The sequence below is a fragment of the Pan paniscus genome, chromosome 20 (assembly GCF_029289425.2).
Source record: "Pan paniscus chromosome 20, NHGRI_mPanPan1-v2.0_pri, whole genome shotgun sequence".
NCBI lineage: Eukaryota > Metazoa > Chordata > Mammalia > Primates > Hominidae > Pan > Pan paniscus.
The window spans coordinates 55,282,585-55,297,500 of record NC_073269.2 but is presented as its reverse complement, the minus strand read 5'-3'; the positions used below and the strand labels follow the sequence as shown (position 1 = coordinate 55,297,500).

The 14,916-nt window shown below is 49.2% G+C and overlaps 1 protein-coding gene across 13 annotated transcripts in view; it reads right to left on the bottom strand.

Annotated features, from left to right (window-relative positions):
* TRPM4 (transient receptor potential cation channel subfamily M member 4) overlaps positions 1–14,916 on the bottom strand; it is a 55,973-nt gene that overhangs the window by 30,655 nt on the left and 10,402 nt on the right. For 9 of the 13 annotated variants that reach the window (XR_010110914.1, XR_010110916.1, XR_010110913.1 and 6 more), the window contains 5 exons: positions 14,650–14,813; positions 14,263–14,446; positions 8,782–8,843; positions 8,431–8,622; positions 8,092–8,191 (listed from right to left, as the gene is read on the bottom strand). Coding sequence is in view for 7 of the 13 variants with exons in the window: in XM_063600486.1 (XP_063456556.1) it covers positions 8,092–8,191; positions 8,431–8,622; positions 8,782–8,843; positions 14,263–14,446; positions 14,650–14,813 (702 nt within the window). In the remaining 6 variants the exon portion in view is untranslated. Of the gene's footprint in view, positions 1–6,386; positions 6,609–8,091; positions 8,195–8,430; positions 8,623–8,781; positions 8,844–14,262; positions 14,447–14,649; positions 14,814–14,916 lie in introns of those variants that run through there. The other 4 variants (XM_063600489.1, XM_063600487.1, XM_034944382.3 and 1 more) reach the window with 4 other exon arrangements.

Sequence of the window (14,916 nt, the reverse complement as noted above, 5' to 3'; positions counted from 1 at the left end):
ACAGAGTGGCCCAAGAGAGCTCCCAGAGAATGGGTGTTGACGTAGCACTTTGAAAGACCAGCAGGACTGGGAGGTGTATCTCTAAGGTGGGAAGAGGGCGTTCAAAGCAGCAGGCACAGCAGAAGCAAAGGCCCGGGTGCAAAACACACACACACACATACACACACACACACAGCAGATGATGACAAACGTGAGTCACTCTGATTTCTGAAACTTGGGGTATATTGTGAGGGGAAAGAGGTGACAACAGCAGAAAATGAGAACACGAGAGGGACTCCGAGAGACCCTGGAGGTCACTGAAACAGCAAGAGAGAACAAGAAACCCTTAAAAATTTGATCCAGCTATTTAGTGGATCCAAACATGTGCAGTCAACAGGGGCATGAAAAGTCCTGAAGGACATTTGTCGTGACATGGAGTTAGGTTTCCTTCTGCCTCTACTTGCTCCATATCTATCTCCAAAACAAATTCATCTCATTTTGGTTGCTCCAAAAACTGGTACCACAGAAAGAGATAATCTCATGTAGTGGAGGTGAGCAATGGGCTCTGGGGCAGGCAGACGTGGGTTCCAGTCCCCGGTCCACCAGTACCAACTGAGTGACTTCAGGCAAGCCACTGAACCTTGGGAGCCTCGGTTTCCTCATCTATTAAATGGGAAATAGTGGCACCCCCTTCATAGCACTGTAATCAATTACAGTAACTGTGGGAAGAAGTTCCACGCTGTGGCGACACTGCAGCTTGGCCAGTGTAACCTCCAAGGCTGTGCTTGAGGAAACAGAGGCCCAGAAAGGCAGTAACATGTCTAGGACCTCATGGCTTTCTGTGCTCTTTCAAAACCCAGACGTCCATTCAGAGCGGACTTTTCCACGATTTTCTACGATTCTATGAAGCTCTCCTACTTTCCCCACAGTTTCAAAAGAAGGAAACAAAATTGTTTATAATATCTTGCTTTACAGGCCGGGCGCCGTGGCTCACGCCTGTAATCCCAGTACTTTGGGAGGCCAAGATGGGCGGATCGCCTGAGCTCAGGAGTTCGAGACCAGCCTGGGTAACACGGTGAAACCCCATCTCTACTAAAATACAAAAAATTAGCTGGGCATGGTGGCACGCGTCTGTAGTCCCAGCTACTTGGGAGGCTGAGCAGGAGAATCGCTTGAACCCGGGAGGTGGAGGTTGCAGTGAGTCGAGATCACGTCACTGCATTCCAGCCTGGGTGAGAAAGGGAGACTCCGTCTCAAATAATAATAATAGGCTGGATGCGGTGGCTCATGCCTGTAATCCCAACACTTTGGGAGGCCGAGGTGGGCGAATCACCTGAGGTCAGGAGTTCGAGACCAGCCTGACCAACATGGAGAAACCTCGTCTCTGCTAAAAATACAAAATTAGCTGGGCGTGGTGGCTCATGCCTGTAATCCCAGCTACTCGGGAGGCTGAGGCAGGAAAATCGCTTGAACCCGGGAGGTGGAGGTTGCAGTGAGCCAAGATCACGCCATTGCACTCCAGCCTGGGCAACAGAGCGAAACTCTGTTGCAAAAATAATAATAATAGGCCGGGCACAGTGGCTCACACCTGTAATCCCAGCACTTTGGGAGGCCGAGATGGGTGGATCATGAGGTCAAGAGATCGAGACCACCCTGGTTAACACAGTGAAACCCCATCTCTACTAAATATACAAAAAATTAGCCGGGCATGGTGGCGGGCGCCTGTAGTGCCAGCTACTCAGGAGGCTGAGGCAGGAGGATGGCATGAACCTGGGAGGTGGAGCTTGTAGTGAGCCAAGATCGTGCCACTGCACTCCAGCCTGGACGACAGAGCAAGACTCCATCTCAAATAAATAAATAAATAAATAAATAATAATAATAATACCTTGCTTTATATTCCGCCTTAATCTGGCACCATTTGTCACCTGGGCACTCGACCCCGGCCCCACCTTGTCCCTTCATACTCACCGTGTTCCATACTCAACTCAGCATCTAGCCCTCAAACCCATCTTCCCTATGTCCTCATCTCAGGAATGGCCCCTCTGTCCACCCAGTCAATAAGGCAGACCCGCAGGTACTGTCCTTGTCCCTTCCTGCTCCTCCCATCTCACAGGCCATCAGCCCCCAAGCTTCATGTCCCACGTCCAGCCTCCTGACTCTCTGCTGAGCCTCCCCGACTGTCCTCCTGGCCCCAGCTATAGCTCAAGCTTCGGCACCCCCAAACACCATCACTGCAGTCTCTTCTCTCCTCTCCACTCTGCCCCCACCCACTCCCAGAGAGTCTGTTTTTGTTTTTTGAGACAGGGTCTTCGTCTGTCACCCAGTCTGGAGTGCAGTGGCACCATCACAGCTCACTTCAGCTTTGAGACCTCCCAGGCTCAAGCGATCCTCCTGCCTCAGCCTCCCGAGTAGCTGGGACTACAGGCACACAGTACCATACCCAGCTAATTTTTTATAGACGTGGGGTCTCACTATGCTGCCCAGGCTGGTCTCAAACTCCTGGGCTCAAGCGAACCTCCCTCCTTAGTCTTCCAAGGTGCTGTGATAATAGGCATGAGCCTTCACGCTTGGCCAGAGAGTTTTTTATCCACATAACTGACCCTGGTCCTCTGCTGCCTCTCAAGGACAGCCTTAGCCCCTCTGCCTGGCATTTGAGGTCCTGGGTGGTTTGGCCCTACCTGCCTCACTGGCCTTGTCTCCAACACTCCCTTCATGCCAATGATACATACCAACCCTGCGAGCCTCTGACCTCTCTCCAAACATGCCCCTTGCAATGGGCTTGAGAATTATACAGACTCACATGAAAAGCCTGACCCCTGCTACTAGCTGGATGACCCTGGGCAAGCCATTTTTCCTCTCTCTGAGCCTCAGTCTCTTCATCTGCAAAATGGGGTGATAATCCTTGCAGGCAGGGAAGGGAGATGAAGGGCAAAAGAGTACACCAACTGCCCAGCACTGGGCCTGCCTATGCTAGACTCTTAGGAAGGATTCATGGGCCAGGGGCGGTGGCTCACACCTGTAATCCCAGCACTTTGGGAGGCCGAGGCAGGCAGATCACGAGGTCAGAAGGTCGAGACCATCCTGGCCAACATGGTGAAACCCCATCTCTACTAAAAATACAAACATTAGCCAGGCATGGTGGCAGGTGCCTGTAGTCCCAGCTTCTCGGGAGGCTGAGGCAGGACAATCGCTTGAACCCGGGGGTTGCAGTGAGCCGAGATCACACCACTGCACTCCAGCCTGGGCGACAGAGCAAGACACTGTCTCAAAAAAAAAAAAAAAAAAAAAAAGACGCATTCATGACCTTGCCCTTCTTTCTTGCTGAAATTCCATCCATTCAACTCTGCTATCCCCAAGCCTATCAGCCATCTCCAGTTCCCCCAGTGGACTGTGATCACTTCCACTCCTGCTGGGCTTACACCACCCCCCCCTCAAACCACATCTTGCAGAGCTGCCGTATTTTCTCCCAGGAGACTGCTGAGTTAACTTCCGCAGAGTGAATCAGATTTGCCCACTGAGAATTACCTTATATTGAAGGATGTACCCCCAGAGGAAATGGAATCATATTAAGAGGAGATCCCTCTTATTGGGCCCCCACTGGGACCGGGCACAACTCATACCTTGCCATGGAGGCTTATAACACTCCTGTAAGATATTATCTCCACTTTCCACAGAGAGAAACTGGGGCTCAGAGAGGGGAAGCTGCTTTCTCAAGACCACACAGCAAGAAAGGGCCAAGCTGGTTTGTTTCTTTTTGATTGTTTGTTTTTGAGACAGAGTCTCGCTCTGTCGCCCAGGCTGGAGTGCAGCAGCACGATCTTGGCTCACGGCAACCTCCACCTCCTGGGTTCAAGCGATTCTCCTGCCTCAGCCTCCCAACTAGTTGGGATTACAGGCACCCGCCACCACGCCAGCTAATTTTCGTATTTTTAATAGAGACAGGGTTTCGCCATGGTGGCCAGGCTGATCTCGAACTCCTGACCTCAAGTGATCCTACCTCAGCCTCCCAAAATGTTGGGATTATAGGCGTGAGCCACTGCACCCGGCCCAAGCTGGTATTTAAATTCAGTTTTGTCTGATTCCAAAGCAAAAGTAACTTGCTCTTTCTACCCTACCACAGCCTGTACTATACCTAGCACTTTGGGAGGTCAAGGCAGGAGGATCTCTTCAGCCCAAGAGTTCAAGACCAGCCCAGGCAACATAGGGAGACCCTATCCCTACAAAAAACTTAAAAATAAATTAGCCTGGTATGGTGGCGCACAGCTACTCAGAGGCTGATGCGAGAGAATCACTTGAGCCCAGGAGGTCAAGGCTGCAGTGAGCTATGATTGTCCCACTGCACTCCAGCCTGGACAACAGAGTGAGACTGTCTCAAAAAATACCTAAAAATGAATTAAGGCCGGGCGCGGTGGCTCACACCTGTAATCCAAGTACTTTGGGAGGCCGAGGCGGGTGGATCACCTGAGGTCAGGAGTTCAAAACCAGCCTGGCCAACATGGCGAAACCCTGTCTGTACTAAAAATACAAAAATTAGTCGGGTGCGGTTGTGGGCACCTGTAATCCCAGCTACTCAGGAGGCTGAGGCAGGAGAATCACTTAAACCTGGGAGGAGGAGGTTGCAGTGAGCTGAGATGGCGCCATTGCACTCCAGCCTGGGCGACAGACAAAGACTCTTTAAAAAAAAAAAAAAAGAGGCCGGGCGCCATGGCTCACGCCTGTAATCCCAGCACTTTGGGAGGCCGAGGCGGGTGGATCACAAGGTCAGGAGATCGAGACCATCCTGGCTAACACGGTGAAACTCCGTCTCTACTAAAAATAGAGAGCCCAGCTACTCGGGAGGTTGAGGCAGGAGAATGGCGTGAACCCAGGAGGCAGAGCTTTCAGCGAGCCGAGATCGCGCCACTGCACTCCAGCCTGGGCGACAGAGCGAGACTCTGTCTCAAAAAAAAAAAAAAAAAAAGAAAAAGAAAGAAATAATTAAAATATATACCACACCACAAACATGGGTGGGGAGCTGAGGCAGAATGCTGTATATATTGCCACCGTGTATCTGGGGAGTTTCTATCTTAGTGTGTATTTCCCCCGTAAAATTCTTCTGGCCTAAGCACAATGGCTCACGCCTGTAATCCCAGCACGTTGGGAGGCCGAGGCGGGTGGATCACCCGAGGTCGGGAGTTCGAGACCAGCCTGACCAATATGGAGAAACCCCATCTCTACTAAAACTACATAAAACTACAAAATTAGCCAGGTGTGGTGGCGCATGCCTGTAATCCCAGCTACTTGGGAGGCTGAGGCAGGAGAATCACTTGAGCCCGGGAGGCGGAGGTTGCAGTGAGCTGAGATGGCACTATTGCACTCCAGCCTGGACAACAAGAGCGAAACTCCGTCTCAAAAAAAAAAAAAAAAAAAAAAAAAAAGCCAGGCATGATGGCACATGCCTGTGTTCCCAGCTACTTGTGGGGCTGAGGTGAGAGGATCTCTTGAGCCCAGGAGGTCAAGACTGTAGTGGGCCAAGATCACACCACTGCACTCCAGCCTGAGCAACAGAGCGAGGCCTTATCTCAAAAAAAAAGAAAAAAGTTCTTCTGACACCAAAAATGACCCTCCCCACACAGAGCCCTGGGAATCTTCCTGAATACTTATCTGTCCCACTCGTTAGCTTACTAAATCCAAATTCTACTGACTTATCAAGGTCCAGTTTATTTGATTTATTTATTTAGGTTTCTTTTTTTTTTTGAGACAGAGTCTTGCCCTATCACCCAGGCTGGAGTGCAGTGGTACAATCTGCCTCCTAGGTTTGAGCGATTCCCCTGCCTCAGCCACCCAAGTAGCTGGGATTACAGGTATGCGCCACCATCCCCAACTTATTATTTGTATTTTTTATAGAGGTGGCATTTCACCATGCTGCCCAGGCTGGTCTCAAACTCCTGGGCTCAAGCGATCTTCCCTCCTCAGCCTCCCAAAGTGCTGAAGTTACACGTGTGAGCCACTGTGCCTGGCCAAGGTCCGGTTTAAATGCCAACTTCTCTGGCCAGGTGCAGTGGCTCACACCTGTAATCCCAGCACTTTGGGAGGCCGAGGTGGATGGATCATGAGGTCAGGAGTTCGAGGCCAGCCTGACCAACATGGTAAAACCCCGTCTCTACTAAAAATACAAAAATCAGCCGGGCATGATGGCACGTGCCTGTAATCCCGGCTACTCAGGAGGGTGAGGCAGGAGAATCGCTTGAACCCGGGAGGCGGAGGTTGCAGTGAGCCAAACTCGCACCACTGCACTCCAGCCTGGGCGACAGAGCAAGACTCTGTCTCAAAATACACACACACACACACACACACACACAACTTTTCCTTGAAGTTTTCCTTCTAACGACAGTGATTCTTGCCTGTGCTTCTGTCTTAAATTTTACCTAAGGTTGTATCCAAACAATCGTAGTGGGATCTGGGGTCTTTGAGAGCAGGAAATGGGTTGGCTTTAGTCTCTGGAGCCTAGGATTGTATTTGTTGACTAAATAAAGGAGGCTGGCATGGTGGCTCATGCCTGTAATCCCAGCACTTTGGGAGACTGAGGCAGGAGGATCAGTTGAGGCCAGGAGTTCACGACCAGCATGGGCAACAGAGCAAGACCTCGTCTGTACAAAAAAAAAAAAAATTTTTTTTTGTTTAATTTACCAGGTGTAGTGGTGGGTGGGTGTGTTCCCAGCTACTTGGAAGGCTGGGGTGGGAGGATCACTTGAGCCTGGGAGGTTGAGGCTGCACTAAGCCGTGATCACACCACTATACTCCAGCTTGGCCTACAGAGCAAGACCCTGTCTCAATAAGTGAATAAATAAATAAGACCCTCCCCAGCCTCTTCCAGGTGTGCATTATGCTCCCCCGCCTTGGTTTTCATCATTCCGTCCTCCAAGCTGCCATTTCTAGTGAAATATCTGGACTTCCTCACTGGGAGACAGTGCTTTGGTTCATGTCTAGCCAGAGTGCTTCATGTATATTGGAAGCATGTAGGGAAGGAAGAATGGGTGGGTGGATGGATAGATGGAAGAACAGTTGGATGGATGAATGAAAAGATGGATGGGTAGATGGGTAAATGGATGGAAGATGGGTGGATGGAGGAATGAGTGAATGGAATTGTCAGTGGATGTGTAGATGGACAGGTGAGAAGATGGATGGCTGGAGGAATGAGTGGATGGACTTCTCAGGAATTGTCAGTGGATGTGTAGATGAACAGGTGAGAAGATGGATGGATGGAAGAATGAGTGAATGGAATTGTCAGTGGACGTGTGGATGGACAGGTGAGAAGACGGATGGAGGAATGAGTGGATGGAATTCTCAGGAATTGTCAGTGGATGTGTGGATGGACAGGTGAGAAGATGGATGGATAGAAGAATGAGCAGATGGCATTCTCAGGAATTGTCAGTGGATGCATGGATGGACAGGTGAGAAGATGGATGGATGGAACAATAAGTGAATGGAATTGTCAGTGGATGTGTGGATGGACAGGTGAGAAGATGGATGGATGGAAGAATGAGTGGATGGAATTTTCAGTGGATGTGTGGATGGATAGGTGAGAAGACGGATGGATGGAGGAATGAGCGGATGGAATTCTCAGGAATTGTCAGTGGATGTGTAGATGGACAGGTGAGAAGATGGATGGATGGAGGAATGAGTGGATGGAATTCTCAGGAATTGTCAGTGGATGTGTGGATGGACAGGTGAGAAGATGGATGGATGGAGGAATAAGTGGATGGAATTCTCAGGAATTGTCAGTGGATGTGTGGATGGACAGGTGAGAAGATGGATGGATGGAAGAATGAGGGATGACTGGAAGGATGGTAGGTAAAGAGATGGAAAGATCGATCTGTACATGTGGATGGATGGAAAGATGAAAGAATGGATGGATGGATCCAACAGAGGAAAGCAGATGCTGGAACATAATGAAAGCATCTGGGAAAACTGCCCAAATAGCACCATGCAAAGCCCCAAAGGGGAAAAATATTAAGAGGGGTAAAGGGGGCATGGGCCTTGGATTAGAGAGGGTGGATGAAGTGCTCAGGCCAGGAAAGGTGTCTAAGGTTGAACTGAGAGAGGGGGAAGTCTGGAGGGTACAACTTTTACCCTTCACAAGGGCCTTCAAAACTATGGTCTCGAATTCCTCAGACCCATCCTCAGAAGAATAGACTGTCAGGAGCTCCTTCCGGGTCATAATCCTCTCCACCTGTGGAATAGCCAGTTCTGCATCCCTAGCCCGCCTCCATCCCCAACTCCTGTTGGGTCCTGTCCAAAGGGATGGAGGAGGCCATTCCCCTCCAGGACCTAATAGTCTATATGCCCAGCACCCTCTTCTCCCGGAACCTGGAAGTCCAGGCCCCCAGCCCCTCCTCCCTCAGACCCAGGAGCCCAAGTCCCCAGTTCCCTCCCATCTCAGGATCCAGAGTTGGGCCCCCAGTGTCATACCTGGGCCTGCAGGACCTCAAGGTCCCCTTTGGGAAAGAAACGCCTGATTCGATCTCGGGCTTCGCCTTGCCTGGCTCCCCCACTCCCTGGGGCCAGAGTGTCTTCCAGGGTCTCCGCCAGGCAGTCCGCAGCTCCCCCTGAGCCAGCCACGAGGAGACACGGGAGCTGAGCCTGGGTGGCGTTCTCTATTCGCTACAGGATAAAGGCATTCTTTATTCATCACGTCAGAAAAGGCAGGATATTCACCCTACCCGGAGTCAGACCCCCAGACCCTCCCTAAGACTCAGGACCCAGGAGTCCTGGCCCCCAACCCTCCTTCCCCCTTAGACCCGGGCATCCGGGCCCCTATACCGTCAACATCTTCTCATCACCATCAATCAGGAGGAGCAGGACAGGGATGTCAATTCCAGTCCCTGAGGCAAGAAGAGAAGGGGGCTTGATTACCTCCCATCAGCCTTTGCTGGAGATAGGAGAAAACCGCATTTCCCAGGAGTCCCTGGGGCAAACATCAGCCTTGTCCTAATCTTCTGTTCAGAGGCTCACTGGAATTGTCATTTCTTTTTTTACTTAATTATGTATTTATTTTAGAAATGGGGGTCTTGCTATGTTGGCCAGGGTGGTCTCGAACTCCTGGCCTCAAGCAATCCTCCCAACTTGGACTCCCAAAGTGCTGGGATTATAGGCATGAGCCACCACATCAGCCTAATTTCTGAAACAGGGTGTCACTCTATCGCCCAGGATAGAGTGCAGGGGCATGATCACACCTCACTACATCTTGATCCTCCTACTTTAGCCTTCTAAGTAGCTGGGACCACAGGCACACACCACCGTGCCCAGCTAACTTTTTAATTTTTGGTAGAGACGGGGGTCTTGCCATCTTGCCCAGGCTGGTCTCGAATTCCTGGACTCAAGGGATCCTCCCACCTTGGCCTCCCAAAGTGCTGGGATTACAGCTGTGAGCCAGTGTGCCCGGCCAGAATTGTCATGTCTTTGGACACTTCAGGAGGGAGCTAGATTTTGAAGACAGTAATGCTTAACTTCCCCAGGGAGGAGGGGGCTGAGGACCTAGACTCCTGAGTCCCTGAATGAGGCAGGTGTTTCTTGTATGAGTCAATCCTGTCATTGATTAACCATCCAGGAGCCAGAGGGAGTGAAAGTTCAAATAGAAAGTAAAGGAAATGGGAATAGAAAGGGCTATCTAACCACAATATAGATATTTACCAAAATCCAATTGCACCATAAAGATAGCACTATATCAACTCTACTTCCATTAAAATTAGAAACTAGGCCAGGTGCGGTGGCTCATGCCTGTAATCCCAGCACTTTGGGAGGCCGAGGCGGGTGGATCACCTGAGGTCAAGAGTTCAAGACCAGCCTGGCCAACATGGTGAAACCCCGTCTCTACCAAAAATACAAAAATTAGCTGGGAGTGGTGGCTCGTGCCTATAGTCCCAGCTACTCGGGAGGCTGAGGCAGGAAAAACGCTTGAACCTAGGAGGCAGAAGTTGCAGTGAGCTGGGATCACGCCACTGCACTCCAGCCTGAGCACAGAGCGGGACTCCGTCTCAAAAAAATAAATAAATAAATTAGAAACTAGACCACATTACCACTAACACTGTATTCATCCTGGAGTTTTGAGCTAACTCAATAATGCAAAAAAATGAAATCACTGAAGGGAAAATTGATTTTTTGGTTTTTGGTTTTTTGTAAAGCTGGAAGGGACAAAAGTACCTATTTGAAGAAAACATGACTTGTATTCCCAGAAAATTGGAAAACTCCACCAAAAATAAAAATAAAGATCAATAAGAAAATTTGGTAAGAGGATTGATACAAGAAAAATACACAAAAATCAAAAACTTTCCTCAAACCTAGTAATGTATCTTGTTCATGTTTTGATAAAATTATAAGATATTGGCTGGCTGGGCGCAGTGGCTCACGACCGTAATCCCAGCACTTTGGGAGGCTGAGGCAGGTGGACCACTTTAGACCACGAGTTTGAGGCCGCCTGGGCTGCATGGCAAAACCCTGTCTCTACAAAAAACTTTAAAAATTAGCCGGAGCCAGGTGCAGTGGCTCACATCTGTAATCCTAGCACTTTGGGAGGCTGAGGCGGGCGAATCACTTGAGGTCAGAAGTTCAAAAACAGCCTAGCCAACAAGGTGAAACCTCATCTCTACTAAAAATACAAACATTAGGCCGGGCGCGGTGGCTCACACCTGTAATCCCAGCACTTCGGGAGGCCAAAGCAGGCAGATCACAAGGTCAGGAGATCAAGACCATCCTGGCTAACACGGTGAAACCCCGTCTACTAAAAATACAAAAATTAGCCGGGTGTGATGGCGCGTGCCTGTAATCCCAGCTACTCAGGAGTCTGAGGCAGGAGAATCGCTTGAACCCGGGAGGCGGAGGTTGCAGTGAGCCAAGATTGCGCCACTGCACTCCAGCCTTGGTGACAGAGTGAGACTCCGTCTCAAAAAAAAAAAAAAAAATTAGCTGAGCATTGTGCCACATGCCTGTGGTCCCACATACTCAGGAGGCTGAGGTGGGAGAATCACTTAAGCCCAGGAGGCAGAGGTTGCAGTAAGCTGTGATTACACCACTGCACTCCAGCTTGGGCAATAGAGAGAGACCCTGTCTCAAAAAAAAAAAAAAAAAAAAAAGAAAGAAAAGAAAAAGAAAAAGAAAAAAAGAAAGAAAGAAAATTATGAGATACCTGGGAATTAATTCATCCAGAAAGGTACAGGATATTTATGAGGAATCTTACAAATCTTATTTAAGGACAGGTCTAATAAATGGAAAAACTAACAGTAAGTCAACTTGTCACAAATTAACACATAAATTCAATACAGGCTGGAGAAAGAGGGGGGTTGAGGGGAAGTTTGGAGGTGTTTATCCTATTTTGAATAGAATAGAATAATTTTAAACTTCATATGGAAAAATAAGTGTCAGAGAAGAGCCAAGAAATTTTTCAGAAAGGACAGTGAGAAGGAGCTTTCACTAACATATATTAAAACATCTTTATTGATTGATTGATTGATTGATTGATTGATTTACTTATTTACTTTTATGTTTGAGACAGGTCTCACTCTGTCACCCAGGCTGGAGTGCAGAGATACCTTCTCGGCTCACTGCAGCCTTGACTTCCTGAACTCAAGTGATCCTCCCACCTCAGCCTCCCCAATAGCTGGGACCACAGGCATGTGCCACCATGCCTGGCAATTTTTTTAAATTTTTTTTGTAGAGATGGGGTTTCACTATGTTACCAGGCTGGTCTTGAATTCCTGAGTTCAAGTGATCCACCCGCCTGGGCCTCCCAAAGGGCTGGATTACAGGCGTGAGCCACCACACTTAGCCTTAAAACGTCTTTAAACTGCTGTAATCAAAGCATAGTTTGGCCCCAGGAATATAAAAGTAGAGAAATGAAAAAAAAAAAAAAAAAAAAAAACACAAAACAAAAAAACCAAAAAACAGATTTCAACAGATAAAGGATCTGAATACACAACCACAAGAATTTCTATTCAGCTAGGAAAGGATGGTTTATTTATTAAATGGTCATAAAGAAAACATAGCTTCTCATTTGGATGAACAGAAATACAGACTCCTGACCTCAAAATATGTAAAAATCATTTCCAGATGGATTAAAGGTTTAAATATAAAACTATGAGATATTAAAAGATGACTTAGGAGAATATTTGTCTTGGAGTGGGATGAGCCTTTCTAAGACAGGCAGCCAAGGGGTTATGAAAGAGACAAAAGCTATATCTAACCCCATAAAAATGATAGGACTTTTTACAGCAATAGACACTATATAAAAGTCGCTTTTTACATTTTGTTGCTGGGCGCGATGGCTTACGCCTGTAATCCCAGCACTTTGGGAGGCCAAGGTAGGTGGATCGCTTGAGCTCAGGAGTTCGAGACCAGCCTGGGCAACACGGCAAAACACTGCTTCTACCAAAAATACAAAAAATTAGCTGGGCGTGGTGTGGTGATGTGCATCTGTGGTTCTGGCTACTCAGGAGGCTGAGGTGGAAGGATCCCTTGAGCCCAGGAGGTGGAGGTTGCAGTGAGCCAAGATCACACCACTGCACTCCAGCCTGGGTGACAGAGTGAGACCCTATCTCAAAAAAAAAAAAAAAAAAAAAGACATTTTATTCAGCATCATTTGTAGTGTCAAACATTACTAAACCTTAGATATCCATCAACTGGGAAATTTTTATTTATTTATTTTTTAAACTGTAATCCCATGAAAGATTAGATTGGGGAATTTTTTTTTTTTTAAGAGGAAGTCTCGCTCTGTCACCCAGGCTGGAGTGCAGTGGCATGATCTTGGCTCACTGCAACCTCCGCCTCCCAGGTTCAAGTGATTCTCCTGCCTCAGCCTCCCGAGTAGCTGGGATAACAGACACACGGCACCATGCCCTGCTAATTGTTTGTATTTTTAGCAGAGATGGGGTTTCACCATGTTGGCCAGGCTGGGCTTGAACCCCTGACCTCAGGTGATCTTCCTGCCTCAGCCTCCCAAAGTGCTGGGATTACAGGTGTGAGCCACCGCACCTGGCCTTAGATTGGGGAAATTTTTAAATAACAGATGGGGACAAGCACGGTGGCTCACGCCTGTAATCCTAGTACTTTGGGAGGCCAAGGTTGATGGACCACTTTAGCCTAGGAGTTCAAGACCGGCCTAGGCAACATAGGGAGACCTCCTCTCTACAAAGAATACAAAAATTAGCTCAGTGTGGTGGCATGTGCCTATTGTCCCAGTTATTCAGGAGGCTGAGGTGGGAGGATCACCTGAGCCTGGGGAGGTTGAGACTGCAGTGAGCCATGATCGTGCCATTGCACACAGCCTGGGTGACAGAGAGGCCCAGTCTCAAAAAAGAAAAAGCAGAGGGTACATCTTTACTACGGGAGATCATGCAGCAATTAGGAGAATAAGCAAGATAGAGAAGTTTGAACCTAAAAGGATGGTCATGAAAAATGTGTAGGCCAGGTGCGATGGCTCACGCCTGTAATCACAGCACTTTGGGAGGCCAAGGTGGGTGGATCACCTGAAGTCAGGAGCTCAAGATCAGCCTGGCCAACATGGTGAAACCCCGTCTCTACTAAAAATACAAAAATTACCTGGTGTGGTGGCGGACATCTGTAATCCCAGCTACTCGGGAGGCTGAGGCAGGAGAATTGCTTGAACCCAGGAGGCAGAGGCTGCAGTGAGCCGAGATCACGCCACTGCACTCCAGCCTGGGCAACAGGGCAAAACTCCGTCTCAAAAAAAGAAAAAAATGCATCAAGCTGTCCACCTTCGTGCATTTTTCTGTATGTATGAGAAATTTCAAAATAAAGTCTGTTTGTTTGAGATGGAGTATTGCTTTGTCGCCCAGGCTGGAGTGCAGTGGCTTGATCTCGGCTCACTGCAACCTCCACCTTCCGGGTTCAAGCAGTTCTCTCACCTTAGCCTCCCAAGTAGCTGGGATTACAGGCACACGACACCACACCTGGCTAATTTATTTTTTATTCTTTATTATTATTATTATTATTATTATTATTATTATTATTATTATTGGTAGAGACAAGGTCTTGCTCTGTTACCCAGGCTGGTCTTGAATTACTGGCCTCAAGCAATCCTCCTACCTTGGCCTCCCAAAGTGTTGGGATTACTGATGTGAGCTAACTCACTCTCAGACAGAAGTTTTTAAAACCATGAATAATGACGGGGAAAGACACTTAACCATAGGTAATTCCCCAAATCTCGACCAGACCAAACTACTGGGATCCTGAGCGCTGGGGTTGCAGGTTGTGCGTCGTGGGTTGTGGGTCATGGGTTCGACCACTCACCTCCCACGCCCGTCTTCTGCTGTGAGATGTAGGACTCCAGGCGCAAGCGGAAGCGGTTCTCGCCCCCCAGGCAGCCGTGTGTGCCGTCGTCCACCAGGAAGAAGGCCGAGTAGTTATAGTCCAGGGGAAACTGGACCCCGTCCTCCGGGTCACTGCGCCACCGGTACCTCGCAGGGAACGAGCCCTAGGGGAAAAATGGCCAGACCAGGGCGTCTCCTCATCAGGGCCAGAAGGACAAACACGAGCCCCTCCTCCTCCCTCAGACCCAGGAGTCCAGACCCCAGCCCCTCCTCCCTCAGATCCAGGAGTCCGGGCCCCCGGCCCCTCCTTCCTCAGGCTTCAGGAGTCCAGGCCTCCAGCCCCCTTTTCCAAGTCCCTGAGTCACACCTTGGGGTTGATGAGGGTGTCTCTATTCCGGACCACACCCCAGGGGGCCACACCCATGGCCACCACCTTGGTGCCCCCAGTGCTGGCCATCTGATGGTCCCGTACAGCCACACCAACATGCCGGCCGATGCCCGTGTGCAGACCCCCAGTGACAATCCAGGCTCCTACACAGACGCCGAGGAACATGCAGAGGCAGGGGGAGAGAAACAAAGAATAAGACAGAGACACACACACACACTGGGCGGCGGGGGAGGCCACCCACAGTCG